General features: G+C 37.1%; 2 protein-coding genes across 2 annotated transcripts in view; both read right to left on the bottom strand.

Moving 5' to 3' along the window:
• The window catches only part of LOC123547274 (WD repeat-containing protein 6-like), a 197,122-nt gene that overhangs the window by 47,968 nt on the left and 128,493 nt on the right, over positions 1–20,661 (bottom strand). The window lies entirely within an intron of this gene.
• The window catches only part of LOC123547288 (uncharacterized), a 69,750-nt gene that overhangs the window by 9,987 nt on the left and 39,102 nt on the right, over positions 1–20,661 (bottom strand). Inside the window, exon 8 of the mRNA XM_053551548.1 lies at positions 20,154–20,285. Coding sequence (XP_053407523.1) covers positions 20,154–20,285 — 132 coding nt within the window. The remainder of the gene's footprint in view (positions 1–20,153; positions 20,286–20,661) is intronic.

Here is a 20,661-nt window from a genome sequence, read left to right as displayed (position 1 = left end):
GGAAAGAAAAGAGATAAAAATTTAAAAACAAAGTAATTTAGTACATTAAATGTACACAGTTGACGATATTAATTTCTAAACAATTATGACCAGTACTATTCCACGTGTAAAGATAGATGAGCAAGCATATATAAAGAGGAGATTCTAGTTATTAGTGGCATTTGGCACATATATGCCTTAAAACCCCGATGGCGTATTCTTCAAAGAACGTTTTTGATACAAACATTACTGGTTATCTAATTCCCCTTTCAGGGTTTAATAAAACAGCTGATTTTTGTCCTTTTATTCATTGCATTTTTTTTCTAATAAATAGAAAACATTAGTTTCAGTACGTTTTCTGATTATATTATGCCATACTTTGTCTTTTTTTATATTTAATCCGCCAATTTCTTAAAACAGTCAGTCCTAATAATGGGCTTAAAGTGTTTTAATTTCATTATTTTATATTCGTCCATTACAACTGTTTTCAAAGTAGAATTTAAACATAAGCAAGTTGTACTTCTTAGTATATGGTCAAACATGAGGTGCAGTATATATTAACCTAACTTGCACTTAAATATAAATATGATAAAAAATATTTAGATGATCACACATGAAAGAGATATAGATTTTGAAACTAAAATCAACACAGTTTTATTATTTAAAGTTCCATAATGTTTTAAATTTTATGTTTAAAACTGATAAAGTACCTGTCCAAATGAAAAATATGCATAATTTGATGATTAGAAAAGCACAACTTTCAATAATACACATTGAACTTATACAGTATTAACCGTAAAGGGGAGTAATAACTTTTGCAATCAATGTTAATAAAATATTCAAACTTATATGACAAAGATATGAGAAAACATTTATTCTAACACGATCTGCAGCAGTTGCTATATAAACATTATAGCGAAATCGCCTGTACATGAATCTACGATAAAATATAGCTCTTCCATTCCACCCTACGATTGTAACACGACTGAGATTCTACTCTGCTTCTGTTATATACCGACTAAATACTCGACTTTTTCAGTGCTACGTAGTAGTAATAAAAAGTACATCAAATTTTCTGAAACAAACAATTTCTAACTGATGAATTTATTTGTTTAGATTTTTACCGTAAGCAAATGTTTTAGCCCGGTAAGTTTCAACTTCAACACCAGGCCCCGTGTTCACAAAACATTTTTCGGTCTCAGCTGAGTTTGAGTTTGAAATTTTAATATCAATTTACTAAAATTTCAAGGTTATATTCAAACTGAGACTGAACATCAATACTGAATAACCACTTGAAAATAGTTAATATTAACTTAAAATTTAGTTTAAAACATGCTATTTAGATATAAATGACAAATAAAGTTTCATTATCAAACTCAGCTGAGACTAAAAATGTTTTGTGAACACGGGGCTAGTGCATCTATGTCTGGTCGTGTGTGTAGTTTACAATTTCTGCGTTGTAGGCACCACAAATATCAACTAGATTCTACTTTGACAGTAAATAAATTATAATTCATGTTCCAATCTTCCAGACTCAAGTGTTTACATGTTTATATGCCGCCGCAATGTTCTGGCGTGTATGTTTCAGTGCCATCATGTAGGTGACGTGCACTATTTTTAGAAATTGCATATATAAACTTTGAATGAAGTATTTACTTCTGATTTCTATATCCGACCTTAGATATTATTGAAAATAACATTTCTACAGCAGTAACTACTTCATACTTTAATTAAAATTTGCTGAATATCGGAAAATTCCGTTTTATGCAACGCTTTCCATTCGTGGGGAGGTTTTTATAATAGCATATGGCCAGCCAAATGACATATCGAGCTAAAATGTAGTGCTGTAAAATGCGAAGAATTTGCGTGGTTAGAATCGAAATAATAAATATGTTCCAATAATTTTTATCAGTTTCGTACATTTTGTAGTGTCATGCAGCAAAATTATATCACGCACTCGTGATTTAATTATTACGCATCCCAACTCCTGCCCATATTTTATTAACTGATAAAAAATATAAGATTCTTTCACTGGTTATATGTGCAGATGGGAATTTCCGGCCTCGAGGGTAACTGTTTAGGCGGTAACGAGGTTCCTACCGAGTTACCGCCTAAACAGTACCCGAGGGCCGGATATTCCCAGCTGCACCTATAACCAGTGACAGAATCTTTTTCTTGCATACCGATATCAAGATATAATAATAAAAATAAAATCAGTCGAACGGCTTTCTTTTTAGAACTATTTCTTATAGCAGCGTATGTAAACAAAGCGCGGGAAAGCAACGTACGTAAACAGGAAAGACGTCATGACGTTTCAAAGACAAATAACAATGTTTAGTTCCGGTTTTGTTTAATCAGTTGCAGCGTAACGTTATGAATTTTTGATAAAATAATGTGTTTTGAATCGAGAAATATACTATCAGGAACAAAGAGGAACTGTCAAGGTACTGGATTTTTATTCCGTTTTTCGAAATAAAATATAAATAACTACATAAATCTTCTACAACTATGTAGTTCGTAATACGCCATTTAAAGCCCCGGGGTGTAAGATGGATTTTTCCAGCACCGGTAAAATTACCGGAAATCCCCGTCTGGTAGGCAAGAATAGGCAAATATTTATTATTTCTTAATTAAAATATGATTTGCCAAGATCATAATCTACTTTATGTTCCAAACAAGGAATGTGGCAGCCATATTTTAAACAAAGGCATTGTGAGACTTAAAATTTTTGTAATTGGTTAAAAACGAACCTTACAAGTATTTTCTCGCGTCAAAAACATCAATATGTCTTTGAATATGGAGATCACCTAAATAGCCAATATCTTACCCTTTCAGGGGCCATAAACTCTGAAACCCATGGTGGAATATGGCTAGTTCAAGAAGGGAACCAAGATCTTATGATGATACAAGTTGTGTGCAATCCAGTTATCAATGAAACCGCCTTTTTGCAGACAAGACAAAAATACCCAATTTCTGGCCCTTTAGAGGCCCTAACGCTGGAACCCATCGTGGAACATAGTTGGTTCAAGAACGGAACAGAGGTCATATGGTGATACAACTTATGTGCAGGTTTGGTTAAAATCCAGTCATACATGGAACTGCTTTTGTGCAGACAATACCAAAATAGCCAATTTCTGGCCTTTCAGGAGTCGTAACTCTCGACCCCATAGTGGAATAAAGCTGGTTCAAAAATGGAAACGAGATCTTATGGTGATACAAGTTGTGCGCAAGTCTGGCTAAAATCAAATCACAAGTGAAACCACTATCGTGCAGACAAGACCAAAATAACCATTTTTACACTTTCATGGGGCCGAAACTCTGGAACCCATGGAGGGATATGGCCTGTCCAAGAAAGGAACGGAGGTCTTATTGTAATACAGGTTGTGTGCAAGTTTAGCTAAAATCAAGTTACAAATCGAGGGGTGAATGCGAAAGAAGTCTAAGTGACATTTTTTCAGAAAATCACTTCTTTTGTATAAAACAATTCAAAACATGTGTACACATCTTTTGTTAAAAGATCTTGCAAATATATTATTGATTTTTGAACTAATTGCAGAAATGCTCAAAAAGTCTAAGTGAATTAAGAAAACGTGTAAATGTGAAAAAGGTACAAAGCACTTGGACCTTTTTCGCATTTAGTTAAGAAAGTGGTGATAGTTTATAAAAAGTATTATTTTTTTTACTTACTAAACTAGTTTTTGAGTGTGATTATGTTAAAAATGATAACAGTCTTTACAGTAATGATGCTTATTTGCAAATAAACATGTATGTATTCACTTAGACCTTTTTCGCATTCACTACTTAAAAATTATACAAAGAAGAATGCGAAAAAAAAGGTCTATGTGCATAATAAATAATTAAATTATAATTGAAAACCGATAATTGTGTGAGCTTAATGGTTTGTCTAAAAAGTCAAAGGTTAATAATACAGTAGGTTGTATTTATTATGACAAGAACTTTTTACAGATTTACAAACATTTCCCACCTAAGGAAATTTTGCACGAAACATAATAGTATTATATTTTTCTTAAAACAATGAAAGGCATGAATCTTGAACACAACTTTCACGTTATAAGATGCTACTGATCATTTCAACTTTTCTCAAAAGTTTGCACAGGTCATTAATACCCATGTCACAACTACTTGATAATTATAGCACTCTGTTTATTCATTTTTGAAAACTATTACTTAGTAATATGAATTTTTTATATTAAGAATAAAATTAAAGTCAGTATAAGGTTATAATATTTATAATCCTTTTACACATGAACATTAATATGTGCTTGAATACACTTATTAATAATTAAGCAATACCTGTGTAACTGCTCAGTTTTTAACCCAATTGGCTCCCACCCTTCCCATACCCACTGAAAATGAAAAAAAAACAAATAAAGAAAACATGCTTCTTTGTTTTTTCCCAAATGGATCCCAGATATCCTCAGTCAGTTTCCCACTTTAACCAGCTAACATTTTGCACTCTGAAATCGGGAAAACTTACAAGAAAAGTTTCCAACCCACCCAAGCCTTTTTGTCAACATGATTTGAAGTTTAATATAATTTCTCAAATAAATTATGACCATAATATTTGTTTTATACGTGAGACAAATGACTTTACAAATATATCTTATTAGTCCAAACGGAGGAGGCTTTAGTAATGCCTTCTTCTGCCTGTCAGTTCATCTGTCTGTCTGTTGAAAAGTATTCAAATTTGGTATGTGTATAGGGGGCAATATGAAGATAATGTATGTACATGACTTATGCTTGTAGGTCAAAGGTCAGTGTCATAACTGAAGGTCAAGTAAAAATTGTTTCCCCTCCATAACTTTTATATGCATTAATGGATTATCTTAGTGGTTCATATAAACGTTCCCTACAATTAGACAATGTGTCAACACATGATCTATGCTTGTCGAATGTAGGTCAAGATCACTGTTAAAGATCAAGTGATTTTTTTTCTGCCCCGTAACTTTTAATTGCATTGTAGGCCTAACTACTCAGAAGAGTGTTCCCCATGATTAGACTATGTGCCGCACACATGATCCGTGGTTGTTGGTCAAAGGTAAAGGTCACTTTTGATTGTCAAGTAAAAATTTGTTTGCTCCATCACTTTTATGTTCAATAAGCGATTATTTCAATACTGCACTCAAATGTTCCCCAGGTTGAGATAAAGAGAAAATACATGATCTATGCTTGTAGGTCAAGGTCACTATTGAAATTTAAGAAAAAAAAAAGATTTTGTGTCTTAGCTCCTAAAAACCTTGAATCATTTTAGTTTTAACACTGTTGCCAACAACCACAAGGGACGAACACTAACAACCTTTTACTGGTAGGGGATTTCTGTATTGCCACTGTCATACTCAGTCACATCTTAATTTAAATTTTAATTCAAATAGGAATGAAATAACACTCCAGAGAATTAGAAACACAAAATCTGTTATGGCTGATATTTCAGTCTTGTTAGTTACATTGTATTCATTAATTATCATTCATTAAATCTGATTTTAATATGGTGTTGTTTTCTGTGCTACTTTAAGTCTGTGCATGTACAGCTTGTGTTGTATTCCATGTTGTACTAAATTTACAAATAAAATAATATCTATCTTATCATAAGTCAGTTACAAACTCGCACACTGACCTCCATGCCTTGAAAAGTGCCAGACTCTTCTAAACTTTAGCAAATGTTTATTAAAACGGTTACTGACTTTGATTCTTTTCAAAAGTAAGCTGATTTCGTTTTCTTGAAGCATTATTGCATCACATGATCAATGCCATCTTGTTTATTTCGGTATGGGTGAATTACTGAAAACATACCACACAGAAAGTGGTATAGGGGACACGTTGTTGACATCATCATGACAAAAGTTTTAGTTCTATGTCCCCAGCAAAAGTATTTATTTTCAGCTGATAATCTTGGTCAAGTTATTTATTCAAGGTAGTTTTGCATGTTCTTTTAACCCAGCTTCATTTAAATGGAAAGATTAGTATAATGCCTGGCGGCCATTACACAAGTAACAAAAATATGGCAAGAAATCTATTATATCCTGCGTATTAAAAGTCAGTTAATCCCAATCTGACTAAAATACATCTCCAATTAACTACGCACATTGGATCTGAAGATGTGCTATTGATAGCCTCGTTCTGACTACCCTTCCGCTAACCAATCAGAGCCTTACTTACATTTTGTATGTGAAAGTGGAAGTACAAAAGTCTGTATTTAGCCTGGGTTTTTCATATTTACAATTCTTATAACAACCACATCGCGACTTCGCCCTAGTGTTTTTACAGAAGTCATATGTCCTGGTATGGACTTGGTCACGTAAGGTGTCAGATAGCCGGTTAGCTCAGTCAGTAGGGCACTCGCCCTGTAAGTGAGGGGTTCTAGGTTCAAACCCTGGACTGACTGTACATTTCTCTCACCCTTTGACATTCGGCGCTATTTTGATGATTCAGCCAAATGCTTGTTGAAACAAGTTGTCTGGTTGCTTCAAATACTAGTATAAATAGATTTGCGAAAATAAAAATAGTAATATCGGAAATCCAAAATATACAGAAGGCTAATGTGAATGGGTCATTCTCAGACCTTTGTTTAGAAGATCAAGTACTTTAGTCAGATTGCAGTCAATCCTACAATCTTTCTTTAATAGATAGTTTTGCATTCTCAACCATAAGAGGTTCGTCAAAATCCCGAGACGAAACTCTGATTTATTTCTATCATTTATTTAGTGAGCATGCACACTCATAATAACTACCAGGAGTAGTTTCAGCCATTCAATTTTCACCACTATTCGGCACGCCGAATTGAAAGTTCAAACAATATGTAAACAAGGTACCTGCTAATGATGGATAAAGGCCATGTTTCTGTTATTCGATATTAAGAAAATTTAATGTACCTCAAGAAACAATTATATTCCTCGTTAAGTCGGCATCGACATGAAAGGACTCGGTCACACTTTTCACGGACTATTTTGATTGGTTCGCTACATTTAGTCAAGAAACGACACTGATTGGCTGAAACGTTTTACCTGTAATGTAACCAAACCACAAATATTGGTGAAATGTGCTAGAGGTTCATCCGGGGAACCACGGTAGACCTCTGGTATGCGAGAATGATCGATTTGATGTTAAATGATACAAAATCATATTACATAACATCAGTAGAAATGTAAGGACTCAAATTAATATGTGATATATTATTACTATTATTATTATTATTATTATTATACCAGATTTATATAGCGCCCTTTTCATGATCAATTTCACGTTCAAAGGCGCTTTACATAGTTCAAATGCAGCCACACAGGGCGCATAATTCATCCTCTACTAGTACAGACACAGAGCGATCTGACCAGAGGGACAGAGTGAGACAAAGTCCCTATGACAGAGAGATCAGAAATCAGATACAGGCTTGTCCGGCTAACTTAGCCTAGCTCATTTCGAATAGACAGCCTGGTTCTCTAACGTGCCCTGTGTATAGCACTGATACACGCAAGGATTGCCTGGGTTCCTGACCAGTACACCTTTAGTTGGGTGGGAAACACTGAAAAGCGTTTCTGAAAATTCCCGAGTAGCTGCCGGGGATCGAACCCCCGACCTCAGGATTGGAAGGCCAGTGTGCAAACCACTGAGCTATCCGTCCACCCTAATAATACACTGATACGGTGTGAAATATTAATCATATAAACCTTTAACATTTTATTTGGCCATGTAATTGGAAATAGGTATGTCTACATTGCTATGAAGAGTTTAATTAAAATCTACATTGTGGAGCTTTTTCTATAAATGAAATTCTTATCAAGTGTGACTTTCCTATAGAAATCCATTTAGATCATTGAATGGAGGGTCAAAATTTTCGAACTGGTCCAGTCTTACAAAGAAATCAAGCTCTCAACCCTCTCTCTGAATGTCATTTGTATACTATGAAGCTTTGAAATTACACAGTTTTCTAAAACTACATTGTAAACAATATTTGTTTAAAACATGCAGAACTACCTTATTGGTGTCAGGACTTTTAAAGATAGTCTATGTTCTTTTGTATAATCGAATATCTAAACGTGATTTTCGTGAGAATTTTTCAAGTAGCGCAAAAAGCATATAATTGATAACCTTGATTACTAGAAAAATATTTTTTCTTAGTTTATTCGTCTTCTTCACGTAAGAAACTACACTGTCAGACCAGTAGCCTCGATGAAACTTGTGGTTTGCCGCAGATCCTCAATGCCTCCTTACAATTGCTGGTGGATTGAGGTATATATCGGCCAAGTTGCAGCTTTTATCTCTGAAGTATATGCTCCGCAGTCTGATCTTCCTCGCCACATGGACAAGTTGGCGATGATGCCAGTCTGTATTTCTTGTACATGTGAGCATTGAGCTTGTTGTGCCCTGAGCGGAGCCTGACCATCATCACTTGTTAAGACCGATCAAGGAGGTGAAAAGCATCTTCCTTCATACTTGGTCTCGTTAGTGCCTTGATGATGGTGACTTTCTCCTTGTAACTCACAGGTTCTGTTGGTTGTTCTGACTGAGCTCCTAGCTTAGCCAGTTTGTCTGCCTCTTCATTGCCTGCAAGTCCACAATGGGATGGAAACCACTGAAGTGCTACTTTGCAGGTTATACACAGGCTCTGCATTCTTTTGGCTAGCTGCGGAGCTTTATTGTTGATCAGAGCTTCCATGACAGACAGTGCATCTGTGAGAAAGACGACTGAGGAGCTTTCTTTTGCCAAGTCATCAACCATTGAGACGGCCTTCATGAGTGCTTCAGTTTCTGCCTTGTAATTGCTGCAGTGTTTTCCTGTGGCTGCATGTAGTGTTTCTCTCTTGGCAGATGGGTGCTGAATGAAAACTCCTGCTCCTCCATCTTTGACGGCGCATGTGTATAGTCATAAGTCCATGATTCCGGAGGATAGTCTTCATTGATCATAGCAAGTGTGAGGCTCTTCCGAATGCCTTCATCCTCTTGCTTCCCGCAGTCAAGACGAGGAACAGCAAGTGTCACAGTCACTGAGGACAGATCATTCGCTAGTGGGTTTATAATGTCTTCACTACCTAGGGGAGTCGTTGGTATGTTCAGCTCAGTTTTGAACTCTCGGTTGAGTTTCTTTGCCTCATGAACGAAGCTGCTACGTTTTAGCCGATTTTTGGTGTAGCCGACTAAATTGGCTTACATGGGATGCTCTTGAAAAGACATGCACTTCTCTGCTTGAAGCAAGACCTTTGCATGTCTCCTGTCTTGTAACGGCTGTGTGCCTGTGTAGCCTTTGTAGCACCTGTCATGATCCGCAATGCTTGGTTCTGAACCTTTTCTAAAGCCTGTTGGTTAGTTTTGGCAGTAGTGGACTAGGCAGTTGAGCTATACTCTAAATGGGGTCTCACTGTTCCCTGATATACTGTCTTGAGTATTTGCTCATTTGCTCCCCACGTTGTTCCAGCAAGTTTGCACATCATGGCAAGCTTCCTACGGGCCTTCCCTTCTGCTTGACTAATGTAGGACTTCCAGGTTAGCCGTTTGTCAAAGGTCACTCCAAGGTATTTTGCCTCGTCGGCTTCAATCAGCGAAGTATTTCCCATCTTGATTTTACCCGCCCTCTGCTTTGACGACAGGGAGAATAGTGTGGTGGACGATTTCTCTGTATTGATCGATACACACCAATCTTCAGCCCAAGCTGAAAGCTTGTTGATGGCTTCTTGCATCCTGTATGTGGCATGTTCTTCCTTACACCATACACCAGCCCGTCAGCGTAGAGTGCAGCCTTAACTCCTTTCGGTAGTTCAGACACCAGATCACTGATGAAAAGCAAGAAGAGTGTAGGGGATAAGACTCCGCCTTGTGGGACACCATGACGCAGCAGTAACTTCCTACTGCTGGCATGTTCTAAACTGACTCTTGCTCTTCTGTTGTGGAGGTATGACTTAATCAACCTCAGCATGTGACCTCCTACTCCAGTCCTCATCAGTTTGACGAGGAGTCCATCAGTCCAGACTTTGTCGAACGCTCTCTGCAGATCACTCCATGCTGTAAGCACGACTTTCTGCTCTTGGAAGGCGTCCTCTGTCTCTTGCGATAGATAAGTGGTCTGGTCCTCCGTAGAGCGGAATTGTCTGAAGCCAGCTTGTTGCGTTGCGAATAGGTTGTTAGTATCAATGTACCACTTCAGGCATGCATTCACAATCCTCTCCATGGTCTTTCCAACACAGCTGGTTAGGCTGACTGGGCGATAGCTTTCAGCCTTCTTTGGATCCTTTCCTTTCTTGTGGATGGGAATCATGACTGCCTCTTTCCATATCTGTGGAAGCAGTCCTTGTGTCCAGTTGAAGTTGTAAATTTGCAGGAACTTGAAAACTGCTGCAGTGCCTAGATGGGTCAGCATTTCATTTGTGACTCCATCTGGTCCAGGAGACTTCTTTGTCTTCAACTGCCTAAGAGCTGTCTGTAGCTCATGCAGTTTAAGACTCTGCTTCATGCATTCTGGTGTCACTTGGCTTGTCTGTCGGGCTTCCCTTTGCCGTTCCCTGTTGATGGGGATGTTGGAAACATCTTTATAGTTAAGGGCAAAAGTGTTTGCCGCTTGTTTACCCGTCAACAGTTCACCATTCTCTTCCAAAGTTACTGAGCCTCTTCCTGTTTTTTCATCGTTCAGCTGTCTCTTTAATCTCCACAGCTTTTGACCATCTCGCTCTAGGTTAAGCGAGGCTGTTTTGTTTCTCCAGCTCTTCCTCTGTGCTTTCCGTTTGTACCTGAGGAATTTGGCCTTGGCTCGCTGTAGAGAGAGGTTACTTTCTTGTGAGGGATTGTTTTCTGCTTCCTCCCTGGCTTCTGATAACATTGCCTTTAGATTCTCCAACTCATCACTCCAGTAGGGCTTATAGTCCTTTCTTGCTTCCCTTGGAATGGCGCTGTAAGCAGCCTTAAGTATACTGGCGTTGAAGTCTTTGACAACCCGGTTGATGTCTCTACCTTCCACTCATATGTCGTTACAGAGCTCATCACTCATACTTTGGTAAAAGGTCCACCTGGCCTTCTTGTAGTTCCATCTGGGGATGTTAGGTGAAGTGGAGGGTATACGGTCCATAGCAAGTTGGATTGGGCGATGGTTGCTAACTCCTAGTTGTTCATCGACTTCCCGCTTGACATGCTCATGTATGTCATCAGTACATAAAGCAAGATCAGGGGTTGATGTTGTTCGCCAGCTTCTGGAGTAAAAAGTTGGGGGATCATCTGCCTTGATGAGGTTTAGCTTGTTATCATCTTGCCAGGTCTCCACTTCCTCTCCACGTTTATCCAGGTGGTCATATCCCCAGCTTTGTGAGTGACTGTTGAAGTCTCCTACAATGATGAACCTGGTTTCATCAGTTGTAACTTTGTCAAGGGACAGAGCTTTGTCACTTGGAGAGTGTATATTCACAAGTTTCAAGTTGAACTCGTTCTTTCTGAGGCTCAGAACTTGGAACTCGGAGTCATCCATATGCGTGTTGGTCTGGACAGCGCTGATGTTGCTCCTGACCAATGTCATGATGCCTCCTTTACGTCTGCCAATTCTGTCACAGCGAAAACACTGGTATCCTCTGACTTTGAAGGATTTCTCTGGCTGTAGATGAGTTTCCTGAATGCAACAGACATTGATGTCTTTCTCATGGAGGAAATGCTCAAGTTCAGCTTTCTTGTTGAAGACACCCTCCTGAAAGGCTGATGCGGATTGGTTCTTCTCCTTGGTATGTTCCTCCTTCTTCTCTTTGCATGTTGTGAATTGAAGGAGGGACCCCCAGTAGCTGTGGGTGGACTCTGTCGAGGCTCAGAGCCCGGCACTAAATCCCCCTGGAGGGACCTCAGAGATTTAGCACCACATTGTTGAATACCGGATGGCTGTGTAGTCATAGCGATATTGCATGGTGCTGTGGTTCGTTAAGAGAGTGCCAATGGCCCAGCACCTCTGTCTTCAACTCTCTAGGTTTCTTTCGGGGTTACTTCACCCTTAGTTGCGAGTTAAAACCTACCCTTGGAACACAGGAGCTATTTGTCCCATAGCTTGGGGTTTGTTCTAGGCATCAGGGCGTGGTCCACACACCGGTGAGCCTGGTTTTGCCACTGGTTGGGCGCAGACCTCCTCCGAGTCCCCTGCAGTTCTGCTGGGGCCCGGGTAAGGTCCCTTCAAGTTACTTGGCGCCAACTTGGGAGGCACTGGCAAAAGGGCTTTGTCTGCAGAGGAGGCTATTGTACTGGCAGGGAAGACTTACACCTGGCTCCTTGTTCATCAGAAGGCAAGCGGTGGAGGCTGAAAAGCGGAAGGTGAAAGCACCCCAACACACAGCCCCACATTTGATGCATCAGCAGCCAATTCCATTTTGTTTTATTTAGAAATATAATAAATTTAGTGGGAGATAATTTGCTTATTTGATTTCTTATTCAAACACTAATTCTTGTTTAGTTTTGTAGGTATGTGTCTATGAGGAGTTTGGTTGTTATTGTCACAAGGAGGATAAAGAACCAATAATTAGTTTCTTCCCCCTTCAAAACCTGTAATATAAGTATTTTGGTACACTGGAACAAGTAGGAAGGAATTGACCCAGTCTGTTTCTACCCCTCAATTTAATAGTATTTGTTATGTTAGACATGGTCATTTCTAACCCCCTTCACTTATCTATTATTCAGTCATGCACAGAATATGCATAATACGAAGAAAGGAAACCGCCTTAAGGGGTTTCTCTCCCCGCATCATTGTTTTATGTTCATTTATGTAGAAATGTTTATGAAATAGGGAGAAAGAACCAGCTAGTAGGTTTCTCCTCCTTCCCTGTCATACAAATAACACATGCAGTAAATCTAAGAAACAGTGAGGTCCAATATAGCAAAAACTCCTGTTTATTCCCCTAACTATACACTAGCTACCTTTTCATTTCATATAAAAGTCTTACTCTACTGCAAACTCAGTTAGAGCAAAATCTTACTTATATGGGGCACGTCTTTTAGTCCGAAAGCAGTAATTCATGCATAAAATAGCTATTTGATAACTAATAGAGGTATAACTGAATAACAGATGGCGAAAGGAGAAGAAACTGACTTGTTGGTTCATTTCCCAACTAGTATAATTATACAATTCAACATAACAGAATGCAGGGAGAAGAAACTGACTGTTTACATTCAAGTATTAAATTCTAAATGCAAATGGGTCTGGACCTCCCCATTAGAACTGGGACCCGCGGACAAGTCGCAGATTGCAGTTTATAAATGGTCTGCAGATTGTGTTTCAAACTGAAGATTTATGAATCATGAAGTCAATCAGTGTCAGAATATATTTGGGTATTGTAAGCCGCTTGGTAAGGGTTTCACTGTATATCGTGCAGTTTATGCACACTGTATTCTTATTTCTAATTCAATATGGAAGTGTTTGCTCTTCTATATTCAAATTGATGACTGCATTGGTTTGAAAATTGTAATTCGAACACGTACTACTGACCAATTTGCAGTTCATAATTTGATTCACAAAGTAAGACCTGCCAACAGTTACTGTGAACTGCATACCAGTCTGCATTTTGCAATTTAAACGTGAAAGTGCTGACCTGGTGAGACTACATTTTGAAATTCAAATAATCTAGTCTGATGTTACCATGTGGAAAATTAACCAGTTTTTTTCTAACTGGTTGATTTTTTCCATGGTGAAGAAACCAACTGGGGAAAAAACTGACAGTTACACTAGTATGAATAAGCCCAAAGTCCTGATATGTTTAGTTACCTTCTTCCAACCATGGCCAGATTTGTTTTCATGGTATCACTTACGTCTTTGGATGATTTGTTAGGGATTTACCACTCCTATCACGTTTATGACCTAATTTTTCTAGAAGTAATTTTACACCGCCCCCCTCCAACTGGCACCCTGACAACCAAACAACTAAACTTTACTTAACGAAACAGCTGTCAACATGTAACATAAGATCAGACAGGTCAGTTAACAATAAATAACACTTAAGTTCCAAATATTTTCATAAGTAAAATAAACTACACATTTTTAATCTAAACACATTCTTTTTCTTACAGACAACTGATTCGCTTTATTTTCCATTTTTGAAAATTTCCAAAAATCATAAATGATTTAAGAATAAATATTGTATTCAGACTTCATTTGAAACAATATTGACATAGGTTTTAAAAACCCTTGCTATGTTTGAGAACTTCAGTTTCAGCGATATTTTTGTCTTTTAAATCCCTCCTGCATTAAAGTTGCTTTTAATTTTATGTTAAAGCAGTGGACCAATAGAATATGCATGATTATATGGTTAGAAAAGCTCTTTTTTCAATTTTGCACAAAGTTTTATACAGTTAGAGCCTTAAAGGGAAATAATAGAAAGGAATGGACTCAATAATTTTCAAATATTCAGACCTATGACAAATATACCGGTATTAGATAAAAAATTACTAAAAATTAAACTTAAATTAGTATGTTTTATGTTCATAACTAGAAATGTGGCAGTTTTTTTCCCTTATAAATGGGGGCCATTAATAGGTCCCTTCCCCTTAGAAAATTTCTTTTAGATCATGCAGTTTTCCAAAAAAAAAAATAACTTACATCAGGTTTTTTTAGTCCCCAGTTTGCCCAAATACCGAGCTATTTTTCTCCGGCCCCTTCCCCTCCTGGTAAAAAAAAACCTGTCTGGCAATAAATAGGAAAATTTGCAAGTGTTTTACATATTAAATTTGATGACACCGATAAACATGTAACAAATCTGTTATTGTTTGGGAGACAATACAAATCAACAATAGGACAAAGTATTTTATAAGTATTGTTCTGTCATACTGTTTGCTAAAAATGTGAATATATTTAATTTTAAATCCATTACCATGAAACTAGAGATGCTTTTGAGAAAAGCGCATGTCTCCCACATCTGCCTAATCATCTAAATAGTTAGTCAGTCTTTATATACTGTTTACTTAATCCACATGTGCATGCGCTTTCTTGACACCAAAAGGACGCCTATACTACTATTTTTAATAGTAATTAATAGTAATTAGTATAGGCACCGGTTTGGGGGCAAAAATGCGCAAGAAATCTGGGTGTTTTTTGGTAATTCAAGGGCCATAATTCCGAAGTGCCTAGACCGATTTGGCTAGTTATCGAACTTGGTCAAGCACTTATTAACAGACACATTTTGTTGAAGTTTGGTGAAGATCAGATGAGAAATGTTCGACTTAGAGTGCGGACAAGCTTTGTGACAGACAGACAGACAGACAGACAGACACACAGACTGGAGTAAATCAATATGTCTCCCAAACCACTGTGTGGTGGGAGACATAATTAAGCTCAAAACTGCTGAACTTGATGCTGGATTTTTTCACTTAGCTGGTTTTCGCCTTTAAATAATTTGTAAAATTTTACAAATATTGAATGCGAAAAAAATCTAAGTGGATACATTTTACACATTATATCCATAAACCTGAAATTAAACTGCAAAATAACAAAAGGAAACCAAATGTTGCTTTCAATACTGTCAAAATATTGTACTTTATGCAGTATTTTGTCACTTGGCTGTTTTTCGCTTTCAAAATATTTGTGAATTTTTACAAATACCGAATGCGAAAAAGGTCTAAGTGCATTTTCACTAATATATTATTTTTCAATTATGTTTTTCCAAACATTTATTCTTGAGTGCAGAAAATGAGTACTTCTGAATTCCAAAACAAAAGCTCATGATTATAAATATTAACTAAATAACTAAATCAAATACGACAGTTTTTTTCTTTCTCCTGAAAAGTTTACTGAAATGCATTTAGACTTCTTTCGCATTCACCCCTCGAAATGAAACCACTATCGTGCAGACAAGACAAAAGTAGCCATTTTTGCTATTCCAGGGGCCGTAACTCTGGAACCCATGGAGGGATATGGCTTGTTCAAGAAAGGAACCAAGATCATATGGTGATAAAAGTTGTGTGCAAGTTTAGTTAAAATCAAATGACAAATAAAACCACTATCGTGCAGACAAGACCAAAATAGCCAATTTTTGCTCTTTCAGGGGCTGCAACGTTAGAACATATAGTGGGATATGCCTTGCTAAAAACTGAACCAAAATCTTATGATGATTTAAGTTGTGTGCAAGTTTAGTTAAAATCCAAAATAAATGAAACCACTATAATGCAGACACGAAATTGTTGACAGATCGCACGAGGCACGACGGACAACAAGCGGTCACAAAAGCTCAAATCAGCGATGTACTTATTTCCTCTTTTTGATACTTCAGACTGAGCACTGCTAATTTACAAGTATTGACATGCATTTTGTGTGATGTTCAGAAATTCCATTCTAAAGAAAGCTATGTTGTCTTTGAATATGAAGATCACTAAAACAACCAATTTTTTACCCTTTCAGGGTTCATTAACTCTGGAACCCATGGCGGAATATGGCTGGTTCAAGAAGGGAACCAAGATCTTATGGTGATACAAGTTGTGTGCAAGTTTGAGTAAAATCCAATTGTAAATGAAACCGCCTTTGTGCAGACAAGACAAAAATACCCGATTTCTGGCCATTTTAGAGGCCCTAACGCTGGAACTCATTGTGGAATATAGCTGGTTCAAGAAAGGAACCGAGATCATGTGGTGATACAACTTGTGTGCAGGTTTGGTTAAAATCCAGTCATACATAAGACTGCTTTTGTGCATTAAAGTTCAAAATAGTCAATTTCTGGCCCTTTCTGGAACTCTGGACCTCATGGTGGAATATAGCTGGTTCAAGAAAGGAACCGAGATCTTATGGTGATACAAGATGTGGTCAAGTTTGGTTAAAATCAAATCACTAATGAAACCACTATCGTGCAAACAAGACCAAAATAGCCATTTTTGCCCTTTTAGGGGCCGTAACTCTGGATCCCATGGAGGGATATGGCATTTCTAAGAAAGGAACCAAGATATTATGGTGATACAAGTTGTGTGCAAGTTTAGTTAAAATCAAATTATAAATGAAACCAATATCGTGCAGACAAGACAAAAATATCCATTTCTTGCCATTCAGGTGCCGTAACTCTGAAACCCACAAAGGGATATGGCTTGTCCAAGAAATGAACCAAGTTCTTATAGTGATACAAGTTGTGTGCGAATTTGGTTAAAATCCAATCATAAATGAAACTGCTTTTGTGCAGACTAGACCAAAATAGACTATTGCTGGTCCTTTCAGGGGCCGTAGCTCTAGAAACCATAAAGAAATAGAGCTGGTTCAAGAAAGGAACCAAGATCTAGTGATGATACAAGTTATGTGGCAGTTTGATTAAAATCAAATTATAAATGAAACCAGTATCGTGCAGATATAAACTAAAAACATTAAAATCTTATTAAAGTGAATATTTGCGATAAGCGTTCATTTCCTTTCAAGGTATTTTTACTGTCCATTTTGGGCAGAATTGAGATTTTAGTGTCTCATTAGGTATGTCTCTATGACCTTCGTATGATGGTGAATGTGTGTCCTTGTAGAACTAACATGAACAGGCTATTTTTCAACAAGCCTGTAATTAGTGTAAAGTTACTGAGACTCAAAACTTTAAACGTCGTTTCCCAAAACTATCCAAAACCTATTTATGGCATTGTGGAAATAAGGCGACAATTAGTTTCTCGCGTGACCATGGATCGCGCATTTTCACAAAAGTGACCTAACATCACGTGATCCTTAATTCGCTAACTCGGACTTACTTCGATATTTTAGCACGGGACGCATGGGATATTAATCATTGAAAGTTCTATTTTTGGACACGAAACTATTACAAATGTTTTCATTAAATCGTCTGTACTTTAGTCAACCGAACAAATCAAGACATCATTATCCGAAGCACGTCTGGTTTCGGTAATACAGCTTTATGGTAGTGTGTATCGTAGATGAAAGAACGACTAACTGTAAAGTATATACAATTCATTTTTTAATTGTAATTTACTTTTACCGTTACATCAAGTAATATATATAACTGCAATTGCTTTAAAGTATTGTAGTGCGACGTTATTAGAATTATTTAGAAGGAAAACTCATTTAAGGTTGATTAGATTAGAACGTAGTAAAAATTATATAACAATTTTTATACAACTGTTGGTTTAGTACAAATATAAAATAATGTTTTCGTTTTTGAATTCGGCAAAAACAATGTTTCTACGGAAAATACAAATACTATTGCCCCCTTTATCAACAGTGGATTTGTCACGTTTTGTCTCAGCTTTTGAAAATTCGACCAAAAAGTAATAGTATGTAGACAAATACTGCACAATGAAAATGATAACTGTGAACCTTGCATAAGCGCGTTTAACATTCCTTGATAAACTGCATTTACGTCGAGTATTGGTATACGCCACCACTCTTATTTAAAATGACAACAACGTTCGGCTGTTTAAACGCATTTTAACTAAAACGTTAAATGACTAAATACAATGACAAATATAAGTACAATAGGAATAACAATATTCTTTAAATCAGTATAATATGGTCGAAAATGTTCTTAAAATAAGTAGAACTTTATGCTCTTTTTATACTAAATGAGATAACAGATTTCAAACAAACATTTGACCAAACATTGTTTAGTCGAAAAAGGGCATAACTGTGTAAAAACATAATCATAGTTAAAGGACCTCAGATCAGCACAACGAATGCGTGTGTGACGTTCTAGTTCATTTCTTATAGAGGTTAATGAGATACCACCTTACATGCATACAAAAGCAAAATCCTATTATGATGGACCCTTGAATGAAAATAAAGTCTCTGAAAAGACCTTTAGGAAGCATGAAACGCAGCAAAGGAACACAATTTTAGACTCAGTTTCAGTTAGTCTGTTCAAGAGAGGTAATTAAATATGTAACTCTCCTCATGAAAGTCCTAACATTGACCTAGTGTGTTGAGTTTCAGTCCATTCCCACCAGTGATAACCGAGCTACCAGCATAAATAACTAAACTATCTCGGGACGCCGAGGCCGACGTAGACATCGGACCCGACGGACAGGTGAGCCCAATAATTTTATATATTCTAAAAGACGTTGAGCTTAAATGCTTATTTACATTGACATACTAGCGCCCCCAGCCTACAAGCATTTTTCACAAAACATATTGCCTGTAAATACAACACGGGGCAATATACTAAAATGTCTGTCAATCATACTTACATATATTATATAATTTTTGAAGAGGTATGTTATTTAAAAATGTCTGGAAATCTGTTATCGGTGAATGCTTACAAATGTTAATGTAATCTGGTGGAACAATGTGATTTATTTTAAACTGGTAAGAAGAAATTGTAGTAATTAGTAAACAAAATTAATGAGATGCATGACTTTGGGAAACAAAAGTTATACGGTGTTAATGAAACTTATTGTCTTGTAATTGTGAACATTCATCCATGCATAAAAACGTTACAGACCAGACTGAAACAAATTATCAAAAGTCGTTTATCACCAAGTGTGGCTTTAACCTTGAGCTAGAGGTTTGGGTTTAACATTGGACATTTCATTTTTATGTTGACTGTTTGATTGTGCCAAGGTACCTTAATATCCACCCATGTTTCATTGGCATATAAGTGTCACTTAGGACTCAGAGTTGTTATATATTCTGGTTCTTTATAATCAATGAGTACACACAATACCACTGTAAAAGAATACCACTTAAGCCGGTGCTAGGGGGCTAGAGGAGTTTACACATTTCATTACCTTTATGAACATACTCAATCAGTCTGCTAACATTTTGCCTGGTTACATTCTATGCTCCCAACAGATCTTACACATGTGGTCTTCCATCACCATCAAAGCTGGAAAGTCGACATTTGACCAATAATTACGTTAAACCTAACTAAAACAAAAATACAGATTTTATTGACTTTTCAGATAGGGGCCTGGGTCTTTCATGCAACACGTCGTCTCTTCATAGGAAATATTTGTACGAAGTGACTTTGAAATCCCTTGATGAATCGTAGAGTTATCTAACAGGCAGGAAAAAACTTCTTAACCTTTGACCTTCAAGTGTGACCGTGAACTCTGAGCTTTGGGTTTGGATCTTGTGTCTCATTATGGGATACATTTGTGACAAGTAATACCTTGATGAATGGCAAAGTTATGGACTGGACACTTGTGAAGAACAGACAAACGGATAGATGGACAGAATAACGCATCCCATTTCTATGTGCCCCTTTTTTCTTCGATGTAAAATAACTTCACAATGAAAATATAATAAATACCAAAATTAGTTGACATGAATTTCTCTATTTCCTCCCTAACGCTGTCGCCACCGCACGATTCAACTGCCTCATGATACAGCTGCGTTGATTTGTTCCCGCATACTTCATAAACTGTAGTTGTGAACAGTTTGGCTGAAAGACGTAAAAGGTTGACTTATATTTCTTAAGTTAATGATAAAATTTCATTAATCTTAAACACATTTCTGCCAAATTATTTTGAAAACAGGCCTGTTTTCCATACAGGGAAAATTGGACACCCTCAGCATCACAGGCTTTTTTGACAGATATGGACGACTTTAACAAATTTCGTAGTGGGTCACTTGTTTTAAAATTTAAACCAACGGTTTAGGAGGTTTTCTAGGTTTAGCTCTGACATTAATGTTTTTGTGACGAATCGATATAATTAGAACAAATGCCATGTAAACCATCGCCACCACCCGCCGAAGCAACCGATTTGTGTAAAAGGTGGCAAAAGGAGGAAATAGGAAAAAGAGTGTCATCAAGAAAT

Source organism: Mercenaria mercenaria, chromosome 9 (assembly GCF_021730395.1).
Source record: "Mercenaria mercenaria strain notata chromosome 9, MADL_Memer_1, whole genome shotgun sequence".
Taxonomy (NCBI): Eukaryota; Metazoa; Mollusca; class Bivalvia; order Venerida; family Veneridae; genus Mercenaria; species Mercenaria mercenaria.
This window is presented reverse-complemented; position numbering and strand designations above follow the sequence as displayed.